The 25,295-nt window shown below is 44.1% G+C and overlaps 1 protein-coding gene across 3 annotated transcripts in view; it reads right to left on the minus strand.

Moving 5' to 3' along the window:
• Positions 1–232: 232 nt before the first annotated feature.
• LOC110954531 (netrin-G1-like) overlaps positions 233–25,295 on the minus strand; it is an 83,343-nt gene continuing 58,280 nt past the window's right edge. For 2 of the 3 annotated variants that reach the window (XM_022199114.2, XM_022199113.2), the window contains exons 4-7: positions 17,155–17,327; positions 14,599–14,625; positions 13,341–13,385; positions 233–3,691 (exon numbers count right to left, since the gene is read on the minus strand). In XM_022199114.2, the coding sequence (XP_022054806.1) occupies positions 3,453–3,691; positions 13,341–13,385; positions 14,599–14,625; positions 17,155–17,327 (484 nt within the window). In that variant the 3' untranslated portion in view covers positions 233–3,452. The remainder of the gene's footprint in view (positions 3,692–13,340; positions 13,386–14,598; positions 14,626–17,154; positions 17,328–25,295) is intronic. The other variant, XM_022199115.2, reaches the window with a different exon arrangement.

Raw genomic sequence — 25,295 nt, forward strand, 5'->3', positions numbered from 1 at the left:
ATTACCATACTCTGGCATTAAGCAAGCCATGTAGAGGAATTATGGACCTCATTTTCCCCATGAATGTCAGTGTTGGCACTCTGTTGCACCTGCTCTTGAGGCAGAGCAATGGTCTCCATTCAGTTGTTCATCAACCTTTTTGGGTCGTAATCTGCATTGAAGTGCAAGAGACTTGAGTTTAACCTTAAAACTTTTTTGTGGTAATAGCTAAATACAGCCCAAAGCCAGGAGCAAGGATCATAAAACATCAGTTTTATTGCACTAACATGTCATAAAGGTAATTGTCTCTCTCTCTCTCTCTCTCTCTCTCACATACACACACACACATACACACACACGCCACACACGTGCGAGCGCACAAACTGCTCTTTTCCACAAACTGTCACCACAAATAGTCTCAAGTGTGCCACTTCACTTTCTACAGAGCTTGTTCAGAGAAAGGAACCTGGAAGAAAACTTTTAAATCACAGAAAGTGATACAATGCTGGACAGGTTGCTTGAAAAAGCAACTGGGGCAGATCAAAATTATAAAGCAAGTAAGTCTTTTCTAGACAATAATATAAAATCTGTTGAAAAAGGAGTTGATTACTGAAGTTAGCTAAATACTATAAATCTGTCTCCAAGTTGCCTTCTGCCATTTTACACAGAGCAATTTTTTTGAAATGTAGAAATGTCTTTATTATTAAAATGACTGATAGCTTACATAAGTATGTAATGTTGAAATAAAATGAATGAATCACCCGTTGTATTTCATCCCAAGTATTCCTACAGACTGTATCAAATAAGACTGACCCCTGCAGTTATTATTTATCATAATACATCAGCTGTTATTTTCATAAATATAAGCACATTCTACAAGATAACACTTACACCATAAATATGATGCTCCCCAAAACTGTTGTATAAAGGCTGAAAATTGTCATCTTGCTATACTAAGAGCAGCTGTCAGATATTTTGCCTTAATTACAGTATTAATAGCATCTTCTGTTTATTTTTTTTGAAAAGTGGCTAGAAATGTAAAATTATTAGGTGATGATCTGTCTTTGAGGTCAAATGTATCCTGTTCAAAAATTAGGCTAAAGCTCGCATGGCCCAGGAACAATCAGCATGCTAGCGGCGGAGTTATGTGACGATCAACATTAGCTTGTTTGTCTGTTTGCAACATTATTAAAAAACGGACTGACGGATTTCAGGGAAGGTCAGAAATGACACAAGGACTAATTAATTAGATTTTGGCAGTAATGCAGCTTATAGTCTGGATCCACAGATTTGTTAAGGATTTCTGTAGTTGCAAGATAGCGGCACGGCGTCACTGTAACTATGACAAGAAGTGAACACTACCTGCTGCTACCTGCTGCCTACTGATGATTACATGACTGTAATGCTACTACAAATTGACCACTGCGGACTACGAATTGTTTAAAGATTTCATTCGTTGGATATCATAAAATGACTGAGCAGCCTTGGAGGAATACTGCGCTCTCTGAGTGCTTTTCTTGTTCCTTATGGTTTTGCTAATGTATTTTTGTTTATGGAAAGGCTGTAAAAACAGACCTCATCAACTCTATGTATGATTACTGTTAATACATCCCACGGCACACCAGTTCTGATGTTGCTGATTACTTTCTAAATGCAGTTATTTGACAGCCTCACATTGCTTCTTGTTTATGCTGACCAAAGGCTTTGCTTTTTCTCTTCCAAAAATGTCATCCTGTCCCAGTTTTAGATTTTTGCACTATCAGTCACCCTATTAATATCTTATCTTAGTTTCCAAAAGTCAAAAGGCATTTGCTACTCTTTTCATAGACAGTGTCATTTAATGAGAGGCACTTACATTAGACTCCAGTACAATTAGATGTTTCATGACAACCTCAGGAGTAAAATTAATCTCTCAAATGAAATTGCTCTCAGTCCTCAATATGTCACCCAGTGGGATGCGACTTCATTTCTATTCATTGACCCTCCGTGAATTAAAGCTCATTTCCTGAACGTGTAGCTTTTGTGGGGGCTCCCGCAGCAGGATGCAGGCTTTAAACTGTTCCAGCTCAGAAAACCTTCCCCTCTTCCCATTTGATTTGAGGATTAGATCTGATTACAGATTTGAACAGGACAACCTCTGCTACACGCGCAATCTCCTTTTCTCCGAGTCTTCTTGTTAGATTAAACATAAAGTTAATGGGATTTGGCTTGAGATTTTTCTGATACTTCCGTGTTTCATGAGCACAACAAATATGTATTATAGCACAGTAAAAATGAAAATAAAAAAAAAGAAAAACAGCCGTAGAGAACCAGGAAGCTATTTGTTGGCCGATATATCAGCAACTGTTGTTTCAGTGAAATGGTCAATGATTGGCATTGATAGTTCTAAAAAATCATTTAAAATGACATTCAGCTATTGTCACTGGCTTATAAGTGTCTACAAACAATACACTGTTTCACGCTACATATCTTGTCTCAAATGTCATGTTACTACTTACTAAAATTACTACTATTCAACAACAAGACAAAGACATGTTTTTCTTTTTTCCGCTTTGGTGGAAGTGTATTGTGTAAGTGTGTATGTAAACATAGTTTTGACAGCAGCTCTCAGACAAAGAGAACCACGTGCCACACAAGCAACGGAATAATACAACCAAACTCCTTACTCACTCATAGTCCACATCTACTGTAGAATGGGTCAGCAGCAATAGAAAACAAGTAATACATCTTTTGATCTGCGTAGTCATGAAAATATCTGTTTTATACAAAATTAAATACAGTTACAGTATGTTACAGCTTTTTTTTCCCCATACAGGTGAGCTCAAGCATGACTACAAAGCCTCTGAAAAAGAAACAAAGTACTATATCGGTACTTGTAAGGGGCTCGATAATAATACATGTGCAGCATTTGGCAAAACAACAGACACCCGTCAGCAAAGTAAATCACGAGGGTCACCAAAGCACAGGAAAAGGAAAGGTATAGGGAACAGGGGGGAGTAAGGGAAAGCAGAGAGGAAGATAACAAGTAAGGAAGGAGGCAGTGAGGCAAGATGTTTTAAGATGTTCCCGTCCACGCTATTATTTTTTAATAACTTCAGATGATACTTAGAAATCTGTGTCTAGGTTTGTACAGTTTGTTCTCAAAATGTGGGTAGCTCTGTCTGAGTCTCCAGTCTGCTTTGACATATTAGCCAATCACAAAGCAAGGGCTCCAACTGTTTCCTCTGTGAAGTTATAAGAGAGCAGTGCCATCACCAAGCCTTCTATCATTCTGTATAGCACATCAGTGCACAACCCCTTGCACTACAAACACCGTCACCCACCACTGTGGCCTTGGATATACAAAAGAGTTGCTTATACTGTACGCTGAGCACATTGTCCACAAGTTCTTGTTCTTCATGTCTATAAGGTTGAGAGTTCAGCCTCAACATTTGCGGTCTTAGTGTTTTGGTTGAGGATTTGGTTCAGGTCTCTCAGCAAAGGGAACTAATCAATAGTGGGAGCACTACAAGGGTAAGAGCAAGCTGGCAGCCTATGGGGTGATGATGAAGAGAGGCCCGTCCAGACAATTGGTCATCACACTGCCCAGGACCCTGGCAGCGAGCTCTCTCACACAGGATGCCTGTGAAGCCGGGGGAACAATGGCATCGCTGATGGTGGTGGCATGTGCCGCCGTTCTGACACCGCAGCATTGCGTTGTCACACACTCGAGCTGAAGAGACAAAGCAGAAAGGGCAGGGGAGACAGAAAGGCGTGATTAATAGATCACTCTGTGATAGGCCGGCAGAGAGCATCAACAGGCAGGTTCACAGGGCACAAGCTGCCTCTTCCTGTCCTGTCTGCATTGCTCTGTGTCCTTAGAGCATAACTGACACATTAGAGAGGGCGAAGCCAAGGACTTTTGAAAGTGTGCAAAAGGAAGAGGAGACAGGGCGCATTTTGGATAACAAGTGGAACACAGCCAAAGTGTGTGAAAACACCTAAACTGAATGACTATTTATGACAAAACAACACAGACATTTTAATGGATTTATGAATATTTTTAGTAGCACCAAAGGGACATTAGTGCAAATAATCTTGGCAAAACAAAAGAGCAAACAAATCATGGCACTGATGATTATTGATTAGTGAATCAAAGGTTGCCAGAGTATTGTGAAACAGCTCCCATGTGCTATGGACAGGAGAACAGACAGACACAAAGACATGGGATGGATACTTGGCTCCATGACACCACAACAACCTTTGATATGCAAATAAACATTTCCAGCTAATTCACCAATTGCTGTGATTTTCTTCTCTGCAGTTAACCTTACAACAAGCAGTGTAATACCGTCAGAAAAAAAGGATGTAATATCCAGGACTCCACTGTTTTGGTGGCCATCAAATATTTCTTTGTTTTGATATAGACTGATTGGACTACATAAGCTAATATTCACATTTCCAGACAAAAACTCACGACTCAATTATCCCAGGAAGCCTCTGTGCTGGCAGAGGTGAAATCCTGGAAGAGGTAATATTTGCCAAGAGATTTCAGTGTAATTGGATATCTCTCCCTGCATAAATAGTAATCACATTTTTGGTTTTCAGTAATGTGGCTCATGCATCAGAATAAACTCAACAAATAATCATTGCTCATGCCAAAACAGATTAAGAAGGCATTGATATTGCATTTAACTTAATAATATCCCTACCCATTTCACACGGACACCACAGCTATTATGTGCTTTAAAAGGAAATTCCACCTGTGGATACAGGTTTTTTTTGTAATGTGTAATTTTCAATAACTCTGTGAAGTGTTGAAACTAATGCTTTTGGTCAAAGCACTTTTTTTGACTGAAGTCCAACAAACTGAGATATTTGCAGTGATGACCTTGAATTTAAATGTTTTGTGTATGGTTTCAATAATTGTAGACGGTCCTCCATGGGCAAATGTCTCCCATTCAGTCAAACTCCTTTCTTAAAATGCAGGAAGTCTTGTAGCTGTGTTGTGTAATAGATTTCTCTCTGTATGACTGATGGACGGTGGTGTAAAATAATGGGTCTGGCAAGAACTCTTTAAATCAGAGACTGACACCAATACCTGACATTTACTATTGATATTTTAGAGAGATTGCATTTTTTCTGCCATCAAACTGCTGATTCATTGCTAAAAATGTTATCATGATGTTTAAAATTAGATAAAACACACAAAACAACCCAAACAGATCCAGATGCAAATCATAAATAAGCTGTTTTCATTTAGCTACAAAGGTTAAATCAATGCTGGACAAGGAAAAGAATTATGTGGCAGACGTCAGATTTTTGATCGTTTTCATAAAGACTTGAGCTGTGAAAGAGGTTAGACTAGTATGACCATATTATTTTTGGATTTATTGGGCATCAGCCCAACACCACAAACAACTACATAGTGCTGTAACTTCACTATTATTATTGAAAGTAACAGTTTACTGATTTTCGAACACTTTTTAGAAGTGAAGTCTATAAAATTCATCATATGTCATATGTTTATATACATTTTCTGTGGAAGACCTAATTGTGAAATGTAAATTGTAATGGTGGCTTTCAAATGGTGACTTGTCCCCCATGCTCCTCTTATCCCATTCCTCCCCCTCTCCACCTCTCTACCTCTTCTGTCCCTCTCAACCCGCCGGCCAGCAGGCAGGCGGGTCCCCACCACAAACAGAGCCAGGTTCTGCTCAAGGTTTCTTCCCTGTTAAAAGGGTATCTTTCTTGCCACTGTCGCCTTCGGGCTTGCTCTGAGGGTTCAGGCATATGGTTTCTGTAAAGTGTCTTGAGACAATTTGACCTGTAAGTGGCACTCTATAAATTTAATTTAATTGAAAATTTAAAAATAAAATGTGCACTAGCATTCAAAAGTTTGGGGTCACATAGAAAGATCCTATTTTTTTTAAAAGAAAAGCATTTTTTTTCAATGAAGTTAACATTAAATGAATCAGAAATACAGTTTAGACATTGTTAATGTGGTAAATGACTGTTCTAGCTGGAAACGGCTGATTTTTAATGAAATATCTACATAGGGGAACAGAGGAACATTTCCAGCAACCATCACTCCTGTGTTCTAATACTACATTTTGTTAGCTAATGGTGTTGAAAGGCTAATTTTTGATTTAAAAACCCTTGTGCAAACTTTTAAATGTTAGTGTAAATAAGCTGAAAGTACATCATTTAATTTTGAAATGTAGTTGGGTAGGAGAATAAGGTGACAATAAATGGAAACATTAAATGTTAAACAAGCTAAAGTACCTTGGGGTAATTAGGTAAACAGACTTAGTAAAGATTCCCATTGCCATCCTATCAAAACCTGACATCAGCTCTGCTTGCTTTCATTGCCAAATATATTATTGCCTAAACTGGAAACCGGAAAGTCCATAATTAGACTTTACATGGATAAAAATGGACTCCTAAATTATGGAGTGCAGCCTCCCAGTCCTCACTGGGTTAAAACATTAATGGCCTTCTGGCTGCATCCCAATCAGTGATGTCTAATCAGCTTTTTTCTCCATTTTTACAGCTAATGCAAAACACCTGCTCTGTGTGTTTTGGTAAACACTTCAATGGGATCGACTGGGCCTCAGTTGTCCTGTCCACACATTAACATTGTTGCCTGTGGCCAAAGGATAATCTGTGTCCCTTAGCAGACCCTCAGGACCACTGTCTTTCTAAAAGCATCTGTAGTCCAATTAGTTTGCTGATACAGAGCCTTAAACCAGTGAAGTCTTTGTGGAGCCACATGGTGCGCAGTCAGGATAGCCTACTGTCTAAAATAAATCAGATCACTTGCCTCATTTACTGACTGGGTATGTCTGAAATAGGGGAAAAAAATTGTCGTATGACATTGTTAGTTAACATCTTTTACAGATAAGACAATGTTTTGTTTGTTTAACACAACATAGTGAAGATATTTGTGTGTGGTATTTTGGGTACATTTTGCATTGTATGGTTTAAAGTGTGATGCTTTATGCCTGCTCAAAAATCATTAATCGTGAATACCACCATCCATCTATCATCTATCTGCTGCTTAATCCTCTTTAGGGCTGCGGAGGGCTGGAATCAATCCCAGTTGACTTGGGGTAAAGGCAGGGGACACCCTGGACAGGTCACCAGTCTATCACAGGGCTACAGTATACATCGAGACAGTCACACTTACATTCACACCTATAGACAATGTAGAAGCACCAATTAACCTCAGCATGTTTTTGGACTGGGCTGCACAGTAGTGGTTAGCACTTTCACCTTGCAGCAAGAAAATTCTCGGTTCAAATCCGGGCCTGGGCCTGGGATCTTTCTGCATGGAGTTTGCATGTTCTCCCTGTGCATGCGTGGGTTTTCTCCAGGCACTCCGGCTTCCTCCCACAGTCCAAAAATATGCTGAGGTTAATTGATTACTCTAAAGTGCCCGTAGGTGTGAATGTGAGTGTGATTGTTTGTCTGTGTATGTAGCCCTGCGACAGACTGGCGACCTGTCCAGGGTGTCCCCTTCCTTTGCCCGAGTCAGCTGAGATAGGCTCCAGCACCCCCCGCGACCCTAGTGAGGATAAAGTGGTGTATAGAGAATAAATGGATGGATGTTTTTGGACTGTGGGAGGAAGCCGGAGTACCCGGAATAATCCACACATGCACAGGGAGAACATGCAAACTCCATACAGAAAGATCCCAAGCCCAGGCCGGGATGAGAACAGGGGATCCTTTAGCTGCAAGGCAACAGGGCTAATCACCAAGCTACTGCACAGCCCCAAATATGACTATTTTCAGTACTTTATTAAAATTTAAATGTGTTCTAAGAGTCAATAAGGAAATACAAGTTGTATATAACGTTCAAGAATTCTCCACAGTGAAACAACTGAGATATCCTGACTGTTATTCCACTCTATTTTGATTTCCATTTCCTGTAGTGCAACTTAACAGTGTATCGGATACTCCTTGCTTGTTAAACAGCCATGTTTTTCGAACTCCATGCCTCCGGTCCCTAACAATGTCTCTCTGATTTAAAACTGTAGTAACCAAGCCTGAGTAGAAATAGCATCATTAGAGGGCTACTTTTTCAGACTTTAGAAAACTCCCTCCAGAGCAAAAAAGACATTATATAACTATTTTCACAGGCTGTATATTACTCACTGAGATGAGTACACTGAAGGTTAAAATCAGTGGAGTACCCCTTTAATAACACAGGATAAAATACAATATCTTGTTTTTCAAAATTATTCTTTTAGGGATCCACAAATTTGCACTGTGTAACATCATTCACTCTTGGACTTGTGCTAGCAGCAAGTGAGGACCAGCATATCTCTCCTAGACATATGTGCACCTAACACTTCTGCAAGATGTGTGACATTTTAGCAGCATAACTGTTGTGACTGACCCATTCTTGGGCCCTGGTGTTGCATGAAGGAACATGGATAAAATTCACCACAGCAACAGCACAACAGGGACAAGCAGCTGAATCACATTCATATTGCTATTGGTGTGACTGGAAACATGATGTCATTAATTTTTTTTAATGCAATTTGGTGTTCCACTGTACTGTATTCAGTAATATACAACTACACAAGAATTACTGTGCCAACTAGGACACATTTAATCTACTACGATACTTAAATTCTGGACAGATTCTTTCTTCTTTTGTGGCTTTTCAGAGTACATGGCAGTCTGTTTATGTCCTAAACATACTCAGGCAGTTCTCTAATCCTCTCATCTCAGTGAACACTTGATGTCCTCAGACACTCTGTGACTGAAGTCTCTGAGATACAGTAAATCACAGCATGATAGCAAGTTGAAAGTCACAAATCGATGTCCTGGATCATAGCTCCTGTCACTCTTTTTGTGAAAGATCTAGATCTTATGTGGAGGTAGTTATATTGAAAAGCCAGCCGCGCTAAATACATCACTTCATACCATCAAATCTGATAATACATAAATGGAATTTTGTTCATAAAACCTGAAAAAGAGTTATAGTACTAAACCATACAGAGACAGCAGCAGCTCAACTTAATTGCATATAAAAAACAATAAAAATAAATCACATTCATGGTGACACATTTAATATTTTTTAAAGGGCCCTATAACTACAAATTCATCAGTGCAATTAACTATCGCTGGAGACAGTTTTCAGATACAGGATCTGCTAATTATATGCTCGGAGACAGAATAGCATTGCTTCAATTACACTGAATCAATATCTTTTGCCATAGTGTCAGTGTAAGCTGACACCTGTGTTCAGCCATGCCTCCTGTTATCAAATTAACATGAAGGCTTCATCATTACTCAGTAATTTTAGGCTCTAAAATTCAATATAATGTGGCACTTGCATAGTAGCACTTGACAGTAGTGGGAATACAACATTACATCTGGAGACAGAAACTGGTGATTGATTGTACTTTTACTCAAGTACCGCTCCAGTAAAAGCTAGTTGGGCCAGAATCGGAAGATCTGAAACTTGTTTTAAGAAATTGGCTCAAAAATTTAGGAAATATGTTTAGCTATTTTTTTTTTTTATCTGATTGATTCTTCCCTCATGTCTGTGTGCTAATTATGTATACAGCCTACAGCATGTAAACTTAGATTAGAATAAAGGAAAAAAATAAACTTAATAAATAACATTAAAGATCTTTTGTTTAATCTTGTGTTTAATTTTGGCTTTTTTGCATAGCTATTTCCAAAAGACTTTTTGTCAAGCAAAAGCTACAGCATGTAGTGATACACAATGTGTCAGTTACTAACTACTAATGGATTAAATCAATCAATCAATTAATCAAGTGCCATGCCATTTCTCATTTCTCTCATCTAATTTGATCTTTTGCTTTCAGAATGGTCACTGTTGTCCGTTCCACGTGTAGCCATGATGTCCATCTCTCTATCATTTTAATTCTCTTTCTGCCTCGTCCTCTCTTTTCATTCATTTTTCATCTTCATCTTTCCTCATCATGTGTCCAAAAAAATGCTGTTTGCCAGTTCCTAATTTTGTTCAATAGCGTGCAGTTTTGGTTTAGTAATTTTAAAATATCTTCTTTGATTATTCTATCCCTAAAAGATATATGTAGCATGCATCTGTAAAACCACATCTGTACTGCAGTGATTTTGGTTGACATTTTAGTTTTTATATATTATAAGATTCACATTTGTACATCAGAACTGGTGGAATGTAACAGCTGAGAGTTCTCATACGGATGGATTAAGCAATGCAGCAAAAGGGTAATTATTTCACGTGCATTAACTATTCCTTTCCAAAATTATTAGAACAATGCTGCTCTTGATTATCATTTTAAAACACTATATCCATTATTAAATCCATCTTGGTTTGCTCTAAGAGTTGTTTTATGTGTTGCATAAATCAAGCTCTGTCCAGGTCAATATTTCAGTTGTGGTAGAAATGTGTCAAATTATCTAAAGTTAAAAAAAACAGTTGACGATTTGTGGTCAATCAACAGATATAGTCTTTTTTTTTTTTTTTTTTTTTTAGTGAAAAGCTTCTTTCTTTGCCACTTCTTTCTGGTTGATATAATTATACTTTGATGCTTAGATTAAACAAATGTTTCAACAATGCCCCCTTTGACTGTTTTGACATTGCACTGAACATGCCAAGATTTTCATAGATCAATCATTCATCCCTCTTTTGGCCATACCCTCTTTATCCTGTGCAGGATCACAGTAGTGAAAGGTGGGGTACAAGATATAACTAGAGAGGGCAAGTGCAATTTCATTATGACAACAAAATTGATTCTGATTCTGAACTGGACAGATTTAATTATTTTACTTCTTAACTTAATTGATGCTAAAAATGATTTAGCCATCGCTCCACAAAATACCTATGTAAGCATGCTAAACAACTTTGTCATATTTATTTCAGAGACACTGTGTTTGCGATACACAATGTCCATTCTGCGTGAAAGATTTTTTTAATTGAAAACACAGAGGGTCTTTCTAAAAGCTCAACTAATACAGAAAAAGAAGTAGAGCTACATGCAAAACTTTCATAAAAATGTACAGTGCCTTGTGGAAGTATTCGGCCCCCTTGAACTTTTTAACCTTTCGCCACATTTCAGGCTTCAAACATAAAGATATAAAATTTTAATTTTTTGTCAAGAATCAACAACAAGTGGGACACAATCGTGAAGTGGAACGAAATTTATTGGATATTTTAAACTTTTTTAAGAAATAAAAACCTGAAAAGTGGGGCGTGCAATATTATTTGGCCCCCTTGCATTAATACTTTGTAGTGCCACCTTTTGCTGCAATTACAGCTGCAAGTCGCTTGGGGTATGTCTCTATCAGTTTTGCACATCGAGAGACGGAAATTCTTGCCCATTCTTCCTTGCAAAACAGCTCGAGCTCAGTGAGGTTGGATGGAGAGCGTTTGTGAACAGCAGTCTTCAGCTCTGCCCACAGATTCTCCATTGGATTCAGGTCTGGACTTTGACTTGGCCATTCTAACACCTGGATACGTTTATTTGTGAACCATTCCATTGTAGATTTGACTTTATGTTTCGGATCATTGTCCTGTTGGAAGATAAATCTCCGTCCCAGTCTCAGGTCTTTTGCAGACTCCAACAGGTTTTCTTCCAGAATGGTCCTGTATTTGGCTCCATTCATCTTCCCATCAGTTTTAACCATCTTCCCTGTCCCTGCTGAAGAAAAGCAGGCCCAAACCATGAGGCTGCCACCACCATGTTTGACAGTGGGGATGGTGTGTTCAGGGTGATGAGCTGTGTTGCTTTTACGCCAAACATATCGTTTTGCATTGTGGCCAAAAAGTTCCATTTTGGTTTCATCTGACCAGAGCACCTTCTTCCACATGTTTGGTGTGTCTCCCAGGTGGCTTGTGGCAAACTTCAAATGAGACTTTTTATGGATATCTTTGAGAAATGGCTTTCTTCTTGCCACTCTTCCATAAAGGCCAGATTTGTGCAGTGTACGACTGATTGTTGTCCTATGGACAGACTCTCCCACCTCAGCTGTAGATCTCTGCAGTTCATCCAGAGTGATCATGGGCCTCTTGGCTGCATCTCTGATCAGTCTTCTCCTTGTTCGAGGTGAAAGTTTAGAGGGACGGCCGGGTCTTGGTAGATTTGCAGTGGTCTGATACTCCTTCCATTTCAATATGATTGCTTGCACAGTGCTCCTTGAGATGTTTAAAGCTTGGGAAATCTTTTTGTATCCAAATCCGGCTTTAAACTTCTCCACAACAGTATCTCGGACCTGCCTGGTGTGTTCCTTGGTCTTCATGATGCTCTCTGCACTTTAAACAGAACCCTGAGACTATCACAGAGCAGGTGCATTTATACGGAGACTTGATTACACACAGGTGGATTCTATTTATCATCATCAGTCATTTAGGACAACATTGGATCATTCAGAGATCCTCACTGAACTTCTGGAGTGAGTTTGCTGCACTGAAAGTAAAGGGGCCGAATAATATTGGACACTCCACTTTTCATTTTTTTATTTGTTAAAAAAGTTTAAAATATCCAATAAATTTCATTCCACTTCACAAATGTGTCCCAATTGTTGTTGATTCTTGACAAAAAATTAAAATTTTATATCTTTATGTTTGAAGCCTGAAATGTGGCGAAAGGTTGAAAAGTTCAAGGGGGCCGAATACTTTCACAAGGCACTGTATTTCTGTTCTGTGTGTTCTGACTCTTTATATGGAAAGATTACACCAGAAAACTGGAATTGATTATAATTCATCACTGAATATCATTTGTTTTTCACTATGGACTGCAGAAAACACTGAATTGCTTATGCAGGTGCATGTCTTTTGTAGATGAGTCCACAAAAGTGAGGTCAGAGTGATTTTGGAAATCCTCAAAGTCTTCGTTTACATTTTTTTTTTCTCTCCTGGCTGTGAGAGCAGTGGTGCAGATGTGACTTAACACTCCCTACACAGGATATCTGGGCCTGAGGATTAGCTGGAGATAGCTGGAGATCAATCTACATAAACCCCCCTAGAGCCGCTTCTCTCCTTCCCTCTCCTTCTCCTCTTTCCTTTTTTTTGTCTCGCGAATATGGCAGAAAGGGTGCGCCCCCAGACAGCATTCTGGGTAATTAAAAAGAGAGCATGATCAAAGAGGTTAGGAGGCTGGTGACTTAGTGATCACGAGGCATGTGGTCCATTCCCTACAGCGTTCTCGCAACAAAAGGTCTGCCTTGTAAGGACCAGCGTGTATTTAAGTGCATGCAGGATGAAAGAATCTGGGTTTTGGGAAAACAACCTGCTGTATACTGCAATTTGCATATTCTGCAGCACTACATGTTTTTTCTTTATAAATGGCCTATCAATAAGCAGGCAGTTCCTTCCTTGTGTTGTTGATGTCATGCTGAAGTTACAAAGCCTATAAGCCTACCTTGGTTACGATTTGCAACACCAAGAGATGAAGCATTTGCTCGATCTGTGTAAAAATGGGAAAGGTTATATATTACACTGGGTTGTCATATAATTCATGCTGTAATGTAGCTAAAGCACAAGGACAGCATGCATAGATTGTAGTCTTTTTCAGTAATGACTTTTATCTGCCCAGATTTATCTCAAAATTACTGGAAACGTTCTGCCATACATTTAGAATAGTAAATGGGCTAATGTAAAACAGTGTTCATGCAGTTTAAATCAATTTTCTATGAGACAGATGCAGAGATGTGTATGCATGGCAGCTGCTTGTGTAATCTATTATGTAGAGTCACTCTCTGGCATCAACATGCATGTGGATGCATGGCTAGAACCCACGCCTTCATAAAAGATGGTTCCTTTCTTTGGCTTAGGGCAAATATTTGTCTGTGCGCTCAGAGAAAATATTGTAGTGTAGAAAGAAGAAATCATTCTCCTTGCTGTGCTGATACATTGGCCAGACATGCAGGACTCCCTCTCCAAAGGAGCAAGTTACAGTAAATGCCAAACAAGTAAACACTTGTGTTTTTGCACGTTTGAGAACAGTTACAACAAATTATACATGACTAATATTTCTGACCATTTTGCAATGCATGCTGCAGTGTTTGGATAGTTTTTTCCTGATCATAGTATAATTTAATATCCAATTTTTAAAGATTAATTTTAATAAAGCTAACTGCTCATTGATTAAATGCTGAACAATATTTTACATAAATTTTTTCCAGAAAAAGCAAGAAAATATGAAACAGAAACTATGAAACAGAGCAGCATGGCATACATAACTGTTAACAGAATTGTGCAGTAAATATGATTTGTAATAAATTAATTAAAGTATGAGGAATATGATACAGTCCTTTGTCATTTATACACAACTCCAATTCTATTCGTTTCAAATACAGCTTATTTTGTTCAAAAAATTTCTAGGAACAGTTGTCACTGTTAGAAATGCATTGAAGAGATACAAAGTTTTGTCACACCATGCACTGGTGCACTTCCCTGCATGTATGTGAGATGTTAGGATGCAACTGTAAATGAAAGCCATGTTAAGATGGACTTTCCAAAAAAGAAAAAAGAAAAACAGGTGAAACATAATGATCAGTGGTCATAGTAACGTACAACACAATTTCTGGTACAAACCTCATCAGTCAAACAAGACTTAGTCAGAACTGATGGAGGAAACTATTACTCAGCATGCCAGTTAGAAAGCTTTAATGACTTACGCACTGGTCCATGATTACTGGGAATACCTGTGGAATAAGCAAATAAATATTGTTTCATTAAGGCATGGACTCATTTCATTTCACACTTGAAACTTTGGACATGACATGACAAAATACATGATGCTGTTTGTCTTGAAAAAGCCCACCAACACTCATCCACTTGGTTTCTATTGTCTCCACTGATTAGCAGCAGCTATGGATCAGAGAACCAGACCACAGGATGGTACAACATCCGCCTTCTTCTGATGATAATAACAGGTCTACCAGTGACAAAATGTCAACAGTTTTACAACTATGAATGTGGAAGGTGAATGTGTGCAAAGAATAGATTGTTTTTCCTATCTGCTCTTGTTCAGTCATGGTCATTTTCTGTGTTATCATACTTGAATCAAGAATCAAGAATAAATCAAGACTCTATCAGTCAAACAATATCTGCAAAATTTGTGTTTGTTGTAACTGTTTCTGATATTCAGATTAGTGGTATTTCCAATATGTAGAAAACTGAGGCAAAGAATTAGATAAACTAAAGAATAACAATTCACACCCGTACCATAAGATATCCCACCTGAGTGGAAATGAAACAAAGCAAAAGAAAACAGAGAACACACATCTCCAATCACTGACTCAGGCTTGTCAGTGAGCTGGATCGGACTTTGGCAACTCTTTGGCTGTGGATTCGCTATCTTTGTGCAACATTAATGTCATCACCAAACAAATCCTACCCCACAATTCATGGAATTTCTGATTCTTTTCATAAGGTTTATTACGTTGTCCTCTGTGATTATATGTCACTGGGATTTTCATATTGTTCACACCCTATTCATCACTTCATTACCCATTTGGGGTTGTCACAACAACTGTTGGCAAGAGCACAACATTGCAGCAGCAGGAAAAGCACTGATTTTTAAAAGCTCTAATTTGCAAGAGAGCAAGCAGGCTGCAATTTCTCACCAATAGTTGCTCTGTGTGAGAAATGAAAGGCAAACAATATTGCCAAAACACTTTCCACAGTCTGATCAAAGTCTCAGTCATAGCCCTCCTTAACCTCTGAACCTGCTTGGGAACACAAGATGAGTTGACACTCCCTGCAAAGTGGACTGTCAACATAATTCTCGAAGTGATTCCTCTTGCGCTCTGCGGACAAATTATGGTTTTCTCCTTCATTTTTTTTAAAAATCTGGGATTTGAACCAATCTTAGTCACTCTGTTGCTGACAGCTATGGCCCATAGCAACACAGGGCTCCAGTTTGGGCTTTAATTTATTAGATGAAGGGTCACGGATGTCCATATATCTGCATATGCAGGGGTTTGAATTTGTAATAGACCCTGCTCTGTTCTTACCTGTGATATAAATGATTTCCATGATTAAAGAGGAAGACTTGATGACAGATGAACGCTATTAAACCATAATTAGATTTTGCACATTCAGCAAATTTATCTTAATACAAGGACTGTATGTTTAATATCTGCATCGGAAAATGAGCTTCATATAATGGATAAAGGCATGTTAGGGGGCCAAGCTCTACTTATGAGAGAAACAAGAATAATTCAAGACAAAAGTGCATTCATTTAACACCTGGGGGACCAATATTCATACGTCACTTCCATGTGCAACATTATTGCATTTTATGCCACTGCCAAACAAGTGCTAATATTGCTTTTGATATGGCTAGACCCTGGTTTCATCAGTTCAGCGCAGATGCGGCCAAGTGTTGGATTTTTAATAACGCCCTGTCAATCTGACAGTGAGCACCACATTGCAGGGAGACTCATAACACAGAAGAGGTGGAAGGGTAAATCCAGCTATATCTCCTTAGAGTTCACAAACGTTCCCACAGACTCCTACACACAATCAAATGTGTTGTGTGAGCACAAAGCTTTGTGCACATACATGCATACACAGCAGCAAACTCATAAAACACATTTTCATACATACATACGAAAATTGTTCAGTTTCATCAACAAGGAATAGCCCTAAGAGCCAACACAAAAAGCAGTGTCACTGCACACATTTGTGAACACAAATACAGTGGATCAATAGCAATATCATATCTCTGTACAAATCTAATCACAGCACCGCATCTGAGAAATCAAGTCAAACAATCAAACTGAGCATCTGAAAAACCTGCTGTCAATCCCAGCAGACTGCTACCATGAGTGTTTCTGACTGCAAGGTTGAATCAGTGTGAATGGGGGACCAGAGGGCTAGATCTTCCACCATCTGGTCTCGCCTGGCCGTCTACCACCACATCCCTGTGTGGCTGTATTAGATTTATTGAAGCAATGAGCCCCCTGCCTTAGGCATGGGATTTGATAAATGTGACTCAACTCCCGTCCAAGATTATAATGGGGATAATGCAAAAGATCACCTTCTGCCTCAGCGATACCATGAGGTAGTGATACCAAATTCATTGGTAAAGAATCAGTAGGAGTACTATTCACATTAATTTAATAACAAGAATGGAAATGGTGTGTCATCAGCCAGCAGTAACACCTGTAAATTAGCTGCATGGCCAGTTCTTCTCTACAGCACTTTAAAAATGCTTCCATACTTACATATATTTGCAGTTCCTTTGGGTATTGGAAGATAGGAGCCCACACTCCAAGCTCTTCCGTGGTAATGTCTCTTGCAGCGACTGCAGTCTGGGCCTGTGGTGTTGTGTTCACACTCACAGCCCAGCTTCCCCTTGTCAAACACACAGCTGTTGGCATGCAGGTTGCACTTGCACCTGAGACAAAAGGAAAACAACAAAAGACAGAGACATGAATAGGCATCATTCTGCACCCATTGAATCAATACCTTCTGAGGGGAATACACAAAGTCTGCCCTTGTGGTGACGTTTATTTTTGCCTTTCAAAATTTTTGACAGGGGTAAATTGAAATCCTGGTGGGTTATCTGACTTGGATCGTGCCTCCACAAAGCTTCATTATGCTCTCCTTTACAAAAACAAGGCCTCATTTGTTGCTTCCCCTGTGGAGAGAACAGCGATGCGAATAAGGTCACTTTTGCAACTCTGAGAGCTTAATGAAAAGCACTCTGTAAGATTCACTAATTGAGCACAAAACAGCAATCTGATAGAGAGATGATGGAATAAAGAGACGATGCATAGCCGGAGAATTCTCTTTTTTCTTAGTCTTCAAAGTTACTGTGTTGTTTGGCAAGGGAGCCTTCAGGCAGGAAACCCTACCAGTTGGCAGAGCTGGTTTATTAGACCAAATTGTGACAGAGCCGACAGATGCTCTTGACAGGAGAAGAAAGAAGCTCTGACGTCTTTATACACCCAAATCCACCCCCCTTTTGACCACATGGAACAAGCGTGCTTCCAGACATGAGTTTTTTTTTTGTTTTTTTTTAAAGCGCAAGTTTGTAGCACTTTCTCTTGTGTGAATCAAACAAATTGAATGAGCAGAGAGTAAATTACATAGACTCCTTGGCACTTTTCAATTCAGAGAGAGCTGTGTTTACTCCCAGCAAAAGAGCTCTCTCAGAGGCAGAACAGACTGTGTTTGTTGCCATTATATATTCCAGTTTTAATCCAAATGTAATTATCCACATTTGATTTTATTCCTAAGAGTGTAAAGATTACAATGAGTGACCTCAGCTTCTTGTGAGGAGGGGGTTGAACGATACAGAAACACTTGGGAAGGAAAGCATCAAATAAATGTGACACAGAAGACCTCCCCAGAGGTTTGGACAGCTCATGGTTTCACATCATGCCTGTGTTTGTTTGGCTGCCGAGGTAAGATTTTCCCTATCTGAGACCAAGAAGCTGGGTATCTGTTGTCTATGACTGCCAGCGAACATGAGACAGAGAAATGACAGCAGCAGTCAGAAATACATCCATTCTAATTGACTTCCTGGCCTTACTGTGACATCTCACATTATTGATGGATAACTGCAGGAAACAAGGGAAACTATACCCTGTTCTGTATCATTGATAAGCAGCAGTAGAAAATCGGTGAATAAGGTCTGAGGTAAAGTGAATGTTTGTGAACATCTTTCTCAGTTTTACCTCACTATTTTGCATTGAAATGTACTATACATGCAATCACTGAGTGTTACGAACACATTTCTAAAAACCTGAACTCTTCATAAATACAAACTTCAACAAATTCTTAGAATGGCTTGTGCAATACACATTTTATTGCCCTATTATGCACAGTTCCATTAACTTATCGTGCACAATTATATGAATATGAATGCTCACACCTATTAGAATTACCAGTTAACCTACCAGTCATGTCTTTGGACTGTGGGAGGAAGTCAGAGCAGCCAGAGAAACCTCATTCAGACACAGGTAGAGCATGCAAATTCTCCACAGCTCCCCGGATGACTGACATGTTCAAACCCAGAACCTTCTACTAATGCACTAACCACTTTACCACTGTACTTTAACCACACCTTCTGTGATTGTTCAGAAATTGTCATATGCAGTGACATAAATTTAGCAGTGATTAAAATTAACAAGTAAATAAAAATTGATGAGGCTATACATGTTGGTCATAAGCAATCGTAATGTTATGTTAAAAAAAAATTCTCTTTCTTCAGGTTAAATGCTGAATCACAATCTTCACAGCATAACAGAATGAACACACCCCACATTCACAGCAACTAAATAGTAGTGCCTCTTACCACACATTCCCCATAGTCCTTAACTTTTTAATCAATTAAAGTCCCTGCTCCATAAAATTAATGACTGGGTGTAGCTCTTCTGCCATGCAGACAGCAGCCGCTCCCTGAAGTCAAGAGCGATGAGATTTGACCTTCCTCTTAATTAAAAACTAGCAAAATCTGGATCATCAGGCTCAACCGGTGCAGCTTGCAGGCTGATAGAGTAGAGGATGTGGACTCAGGGGAGCAGTGGGATGCGATGCTTTTGCCGCTGGCATTGTCATATTGAAATAGGAGAGTTTTTCTGTAACCAGTATGGGTCACAAGAGGAAAGAGATCCTCTGCATGTCCGGCCTTTGAACTAATGCCATTAAAAAGACACATTTCATAAAGTTAGAATGACCCTTTATCCTACATACAGCCCAACAGCAATTGATATTATCCTTTATCCAAACAAGTGACCCTCCCTGAGGAGACACTGGAGATCATCTAGCGTCTCTGTCCCGCCTTTAAACTATGCTCCTTCAGCTCCCATAAGGGTAAAAATATACTTTTAGAGACAATGAAATGATTAGTGCTATGTAACAGACAAAATGGGTTAGTGGTAATGTTAGTTAAGTTACTATTGCACCTTACTGAAGTGTCAGTCAATCTGAATTACCAAATTACATATTATACCAAATAACTAAACTCTACAGCTTACTAATGAATCCAAAGATTCAGTAGATTACATTTGTAAATCTACATCTCTAGATAATGTTGTTCCACACACACAGTACTGCTGTTGCAACAAGTCATTACATTCCCCTAAGTGAGGGCCTGAGCCAGTCTGTAAAATCTATCAGGCTGTAATAGAACCAGGCGGACTGTGTCAGGGGTCTTTGTGTATGGCACAAATAAAACAAATGAACAAATCTGTACAAACAAATAAGTAAAATTTGGGTGTAGTTTGTGTTAACATTTGAGAGTAGACAGCAACAGTCTCCTCTGGCTGCTACCTAACCTTGGCTTCCCCTAGCTGCTTGGTGCTGTGTTGACAGACTCACTCTGTCTAACACAACTTTTCTTCCTTGTGACAGTTCCAAGCATCACCGATTCAAGACAAGAGAGGAGAAGCGCAGAACTCATTAAATACAGAACCTGAACTGGCAAGTTTTTGAAATGTTCACTTTTTGCTAATGTTCAAGTTGAACTTTTCAGTGGCTGTTATTTTTAAAAAAATAAATAAATAAATAAAGCCACATAGTTAATAAAGTGTATGTTTTGCTTAACTATTGTAAATTACTATTGCTGGTCACAGTTACATGAATAACATTTTGTTAAATGGTAAAACTATTAAACAAAAATCTGCATTTTTGCCAAACTGATGTAATAATCGTGTTTAACTGTGTTCAGAATGCATGCAAAAGTAGCCCAAATAAGTTTTTTTTCCTCTCACAAGAATGTAAACTACACAAATCACATGAAATCTCATCTTTTTAATTTTGTTTTACACCTCTTCCATATGTTTATTTTTTTCATATCATATGATCAAAAAATGTAGAATTTTGAACAAGTCCTATGGAGGGGAATTGTCAAATGAGACACGTCACATCCTTAAATTTTAGATAAAATTGTGTGTAGAACTATTCATGTTTAGATCCCACCACTCCTGGCTCTGGTTCAACAGCACTGGCTTCACAAGAGAATAAAACAGCAGAATTAGAATCACTTTCACCCTTCTTGTCCTTATTGTCTGCTCATGAATTAGTTGACTTCAGAGGGTGTTGCTTGAAACATCTCTGTTATTGTGCTCTTGTGGATGTCAGGGCTCCCTCCTCACCCCCATCCTTCCCACCTGACATTCCCAAAATATCCCTTTTCCCACTTGCTCTTCTCCCCCCTCTCCTGTTTCCTCTGCCCTGCCTGTCCCTCATCCGCTCCTCTGCCCTGCCTGTCCCTCATCCGCTCCTCTGCCCTGCCTGTCCCTCATCCGCTTCTCTGCCCTGCCTGTCCCTCATCCGCTTCTCTGCCCTGCCTGTCCCTCATCCGCTCCTCTGCCCCACCTGTTTCTTCTGTTCCTCTGCCCTGCCTGCCCTGTCTATTTTCATCTGCTCCCCTGTCCTGTCTTTTCCCTGCAGCTCAGTGCCTGAGTGGAGTCTAGCTTCTCCAGCTGACTCCACTCAGGCAATCAACCATCTCCACGTCTCCCGGGCAGCTGACAACCATCTCATTAATGACTCACCACTACAATAAAGACCGGCTCAACCTTCCACTCCCTGCCAGAGTATTGAACAAGAAACGATACAGTTCGGTTCGCTCTCTAGCCGCCTTCAGTATTTTCTGTTTTAAGTTCCGCCGTGTTCTTGACTTGTTTTCTCTTGCTTTTGTTTAGTTCGGCTGCCCGGGAACCCCCACTCCTGCCTGGAACCCCCACTCCTGCCTGGACCCCCACTCCTGCCTGGAACCTCCACTCCTGCCTGGAACCCCCACTCCTGCCTGGACCCCCACCCCTGCCTGGAACCTCCACTCCTGCCTGGAACCTCCACTCCTGCCTGGAGCCCCCACTCCTGCCTGGATCCCCCACTCCTGCCTGGATCCCCCACTCCTGCCTGGATCCCCCACTCCTGCCTGGACCCCCCACTCCTGCCTGGACCCCCCACTCCTGCCTGGACCCCCCACTCCTGCCTGGACCCCCCACTCCTGCCTGGACCCCCACTCCTGCCTGGATCCCCCACTCCTGCCCGAAGCTCCCCGCTCCTACGCCCTGGTTTTCCCCCACCTAGCCACCATCTTCACCCCACACAATAAACCATTTGCACTCAGCCAGCCCTGGTAGTGTGGTTCTCTGCTCTGGTCCCCCAGCCCAGTTCGTGACAGAATACTCTGGCCACAAAACGGACCCAGAGAGCCCACTACCGGGGTTGGACCCATCCTCTCCCCTTCACAACCCTCGCCGTCCCCGTAGGTGGAATCCCTCTGCTCTGCTCCTCGTCTGGTCATCGTCAGTCCTTCCCCAGCCACCATGTCAATAAATGACTCCAGCCCTCCGTCTCCAGTTCACACGGGAGCCATCTTTCTGTCCCCAGCTCCCCAGAACCGGACCCCGACCTCTGCTCCCCAGAACCGGACCCCGACCCCGACCTCTGCTCCCCAGAACCGGACCCCGACCCCGACCTCTGCTCCCCAGAACCGGACCCCGACCCAGTCCTCGGAACCCCTGAGCCAGGTGCCGGCCCAGGATGCAGGTTCATGCTATGTTTTTTTCTTTTCCTGCAAGGAGAACAGCATTTTTTTTTATGCAGTAAGCGACCTCTGGTGGGAGTGGAAGGAGACTGGCAGGGAGAGCACAGTAATCTTGGCACGCAGGTTAGCTGCCCAGAGGCCCGAGCTAACCTGCCGCCTACCCCAGGAAATACGGGACTTCCTGGACAGCTCCATCACGCTCCCCCATGGCAGCCACCCGCCTTCAGTTCCTGCGGTGGTCGACGCACCGCCTTCAGTTCCCGCGGTGGTAGACGCACCGCCTTCAGTTCCCGCGGTGGTAGACGCACCGCCTTCAGTTCCCGCGGTGGTAGACGCACCGCCTCCAGTTTCCGCGGTGGTCGACGCACCGCCTCCAGTTTCCGCGGTGGTCGACGCACCGCCTCCAGTTTCCGCGGCGGTCGACGCACCGCCTCCAGTTTCCGCGGCGGTCGACGCACCGCCTCCAGTTTCCGCGGCGGTCGACGCACCGCCTCCAGTTTCCGCGGCGGTCGACGCACCGCCTCCAGTTTCCGCGGCGGCCGACGCACCGCCTCCAGTTTCCGCGGCGGCCGACGCACCGCCTCCAGTTTCCGCGGCGGCCGACGCACCGCCTCCAGTTTCCGCGGCGGCCGACGCACCGCCTCCAGTTTCCGCGGCGGCCGACGCACCGCCTCCAGTTTCCGCGGCGGTCGACGCACCGCCTCCAGTTTCCGCGGCGGTCGACGCACCGCCTCCAGTTTCCGCGGCGGCCGACGCACCGCCTCCAGTTTCCGCGGCGGCCGACGCACCGCCTCCAGTTTCCGCGGCGGCCGACGCACCGCCTCCAGTTTCCGCGGTGGCCGACGCACCGCCTCCGGCCCCCAGGACTTCGGCAGCCGTCGAAGGGCTTAAGGCTCCGCCTCCTGCACCGCCCCTGGATCCTGCGCCGCCCCCGGAGGGGCCCCTGGATCCTGCGCCGCCCCCGGAGGGGCCCCTGGATCCTGCGCCGCCCCCGGAGGGGCCCCTGGCCCAGTGTTCGGCTCCGCCCCCAGAGGACCCACCGGACCCGGCTCCGCCCCCGGAGGACCCACCGGACCCGGCTCCGCCCCCGGAGGACCCACCGGACCCGGCTCCGCCCCCGGAGGACCCACCGGACCCGGCTCCGCCCCCGGAGCGGCTCCTCTGCCCTGTCCGGCCCCCGGGCCGTCCGCCGGAGCGGCCCCTCTGCCCTGTCCGGCCCCCGAGCCGTCCGCCGGAGCGGCCCCTCTGCCCTGTCCGGCCTCGGAGCCGTCCGCCGGAGCGGCCCCTCTGCCCTGTCCGGCCTCGGAGCCGTCCGCCGGAGCGGCCCCTCTGCCCTGTCCGGCCTCGGAGCCGTCCGCCGGAGCGGCCCCTCTGCCCTGTCCGGTCCCCGGGCCGTCCGCCGGAGCGGCCCCGCCTGTCTGTCCGGCCCCCGGGCCGTCCGCCGGAGCGGCCCCGCCTGTCTGTCCGGCCCCCGGGCCGTCCGCCGGAGCGGCCCCGCCTGTCTGTCCGGCCCCTACCTGTCCAGTCCCTGGGCCGTCCGCCGGAGCGGCCCCGCCAGTCTGCCCGGCCTCGGAGCCGTCCGCCGGAGCGGCCCCGCCTGTCTGCCCGGCCCCCGGGCCGTCCGCCGGAGCGGCCCCGCCTGTCTGCCCGGCCCCCGGGCCGTCCGCCGGAGCGGCCCCGCCTGTCTGTCCGGCCCCCGGGCCGTCCGCCGGAGCGGCCCCGCCTGTCTGTCCGGCCCCCGGGCCGTCCGCCGGAGCGGCCCCGCCTGTCTGTCCGGCCCCTACCTGCCCAGTCCCTGGGCCGTCCGCCGGAGCGGCCCCGCCTGTCTGTCCGGCCCCTACCTGCCCAGTCCCTGGGCCGTCCGCCGGAGCGGCCCCGCATGTCTGTCCGGTCCCTACCTGCCCAGTCCCTGAGCCGGCCCCGCATGTCTGTCCGGTCCCTACCTGCCCAGTCCCTGAGCCGGCCCCGCATGTCTGTCCGGTCCCTACCTGCCCAGTCCCTGGGCCGTCCGCCGGAGCGGCCCCGCATGTCTGTCTGGGCCCCAGGCCGTCCTCAGAAGAGGACCCTCCGGCGAGTCCGGCTTCGGCCGGCCCCGCCTCCAGGCCTCCCTCCGAAGCGGTCCCTCCAGCCCGTCCGGCCTCGGCCTTTACCGCCACCGGGCCGCCCACCGGAACGGACCCTCTGGCTTGCCCAGCCTCGACCAGGCCGCCCACCGGAACGGACACTCCGTCCTGCCCATCCACGGCCAGCCCGACCCCCGGGCCGCCCACCGGAACGGACCCTCTGGCTTGCCCAGCCTCGACCGGGCCGCCCACCGGAACGGACACTCCGTCCTGGCCATCCACGGCCAGCCCGACCCCCGGGTCGCCCACCGGAACGGACCCTCCGCCCTATCCATCCTCGGCCAGTTGAGCCTTCGGGCCGACCCCCAGAGCTACTGCCCTGCTAGTTCTGTCCGGTCCTTCCCTTCACCCAGTCCAGTCCGGCCCTTCCCTTCCCTTCACCCAGTCCAGTCCGGCCCTTCCCTTCCCTTCACCCAGTCCAGTCCGGCCCTTCCCTTCCCTTCACCCAGTCCAGTCCGGCCCTTCCCTTCCCTTCCCTTCACTCAGTCCAGTCCGGCCCTTCCCTTCCCTTCCCTTCACTCAGTCCAGTCCGGCCCTTCCCTTCCCTTCCCTTCACTCAGTCCAGTCCGGCCCTTCCCTTCCCTCAGTCCAGTCCGGCCCTTCCCTGCCCTCAGTTCAGTCCGGCCCTTCCCTGCCCTCAGTTCAGTCCTGCCCAGTCCTGCCCTCAGTTCAGTCCTGCCCAGTCCTGCCCTCAGTTCAGTCCTGCCCAGTCCTGCCCTCAGTTCAGTCCTGCCCA

Source organism: Acanthochromis polyacanthus, chromosome 9 (genome assembly GCF_021347895.1).
Source record: "Acanthochromis polyacanthus isolate Apoly-LR-REF ecotype Palm Island chromosome 9, KAUST_Apoly_ChrSc, whole genome shotgun sequence".
Taxonomy (NCBI): domain Eukaryota; kingdom Metazoa; phylum Chordata; class Actinopteri; family Pomacentridae; genus Acanthochromis; species Acanthochromis polyacanthus.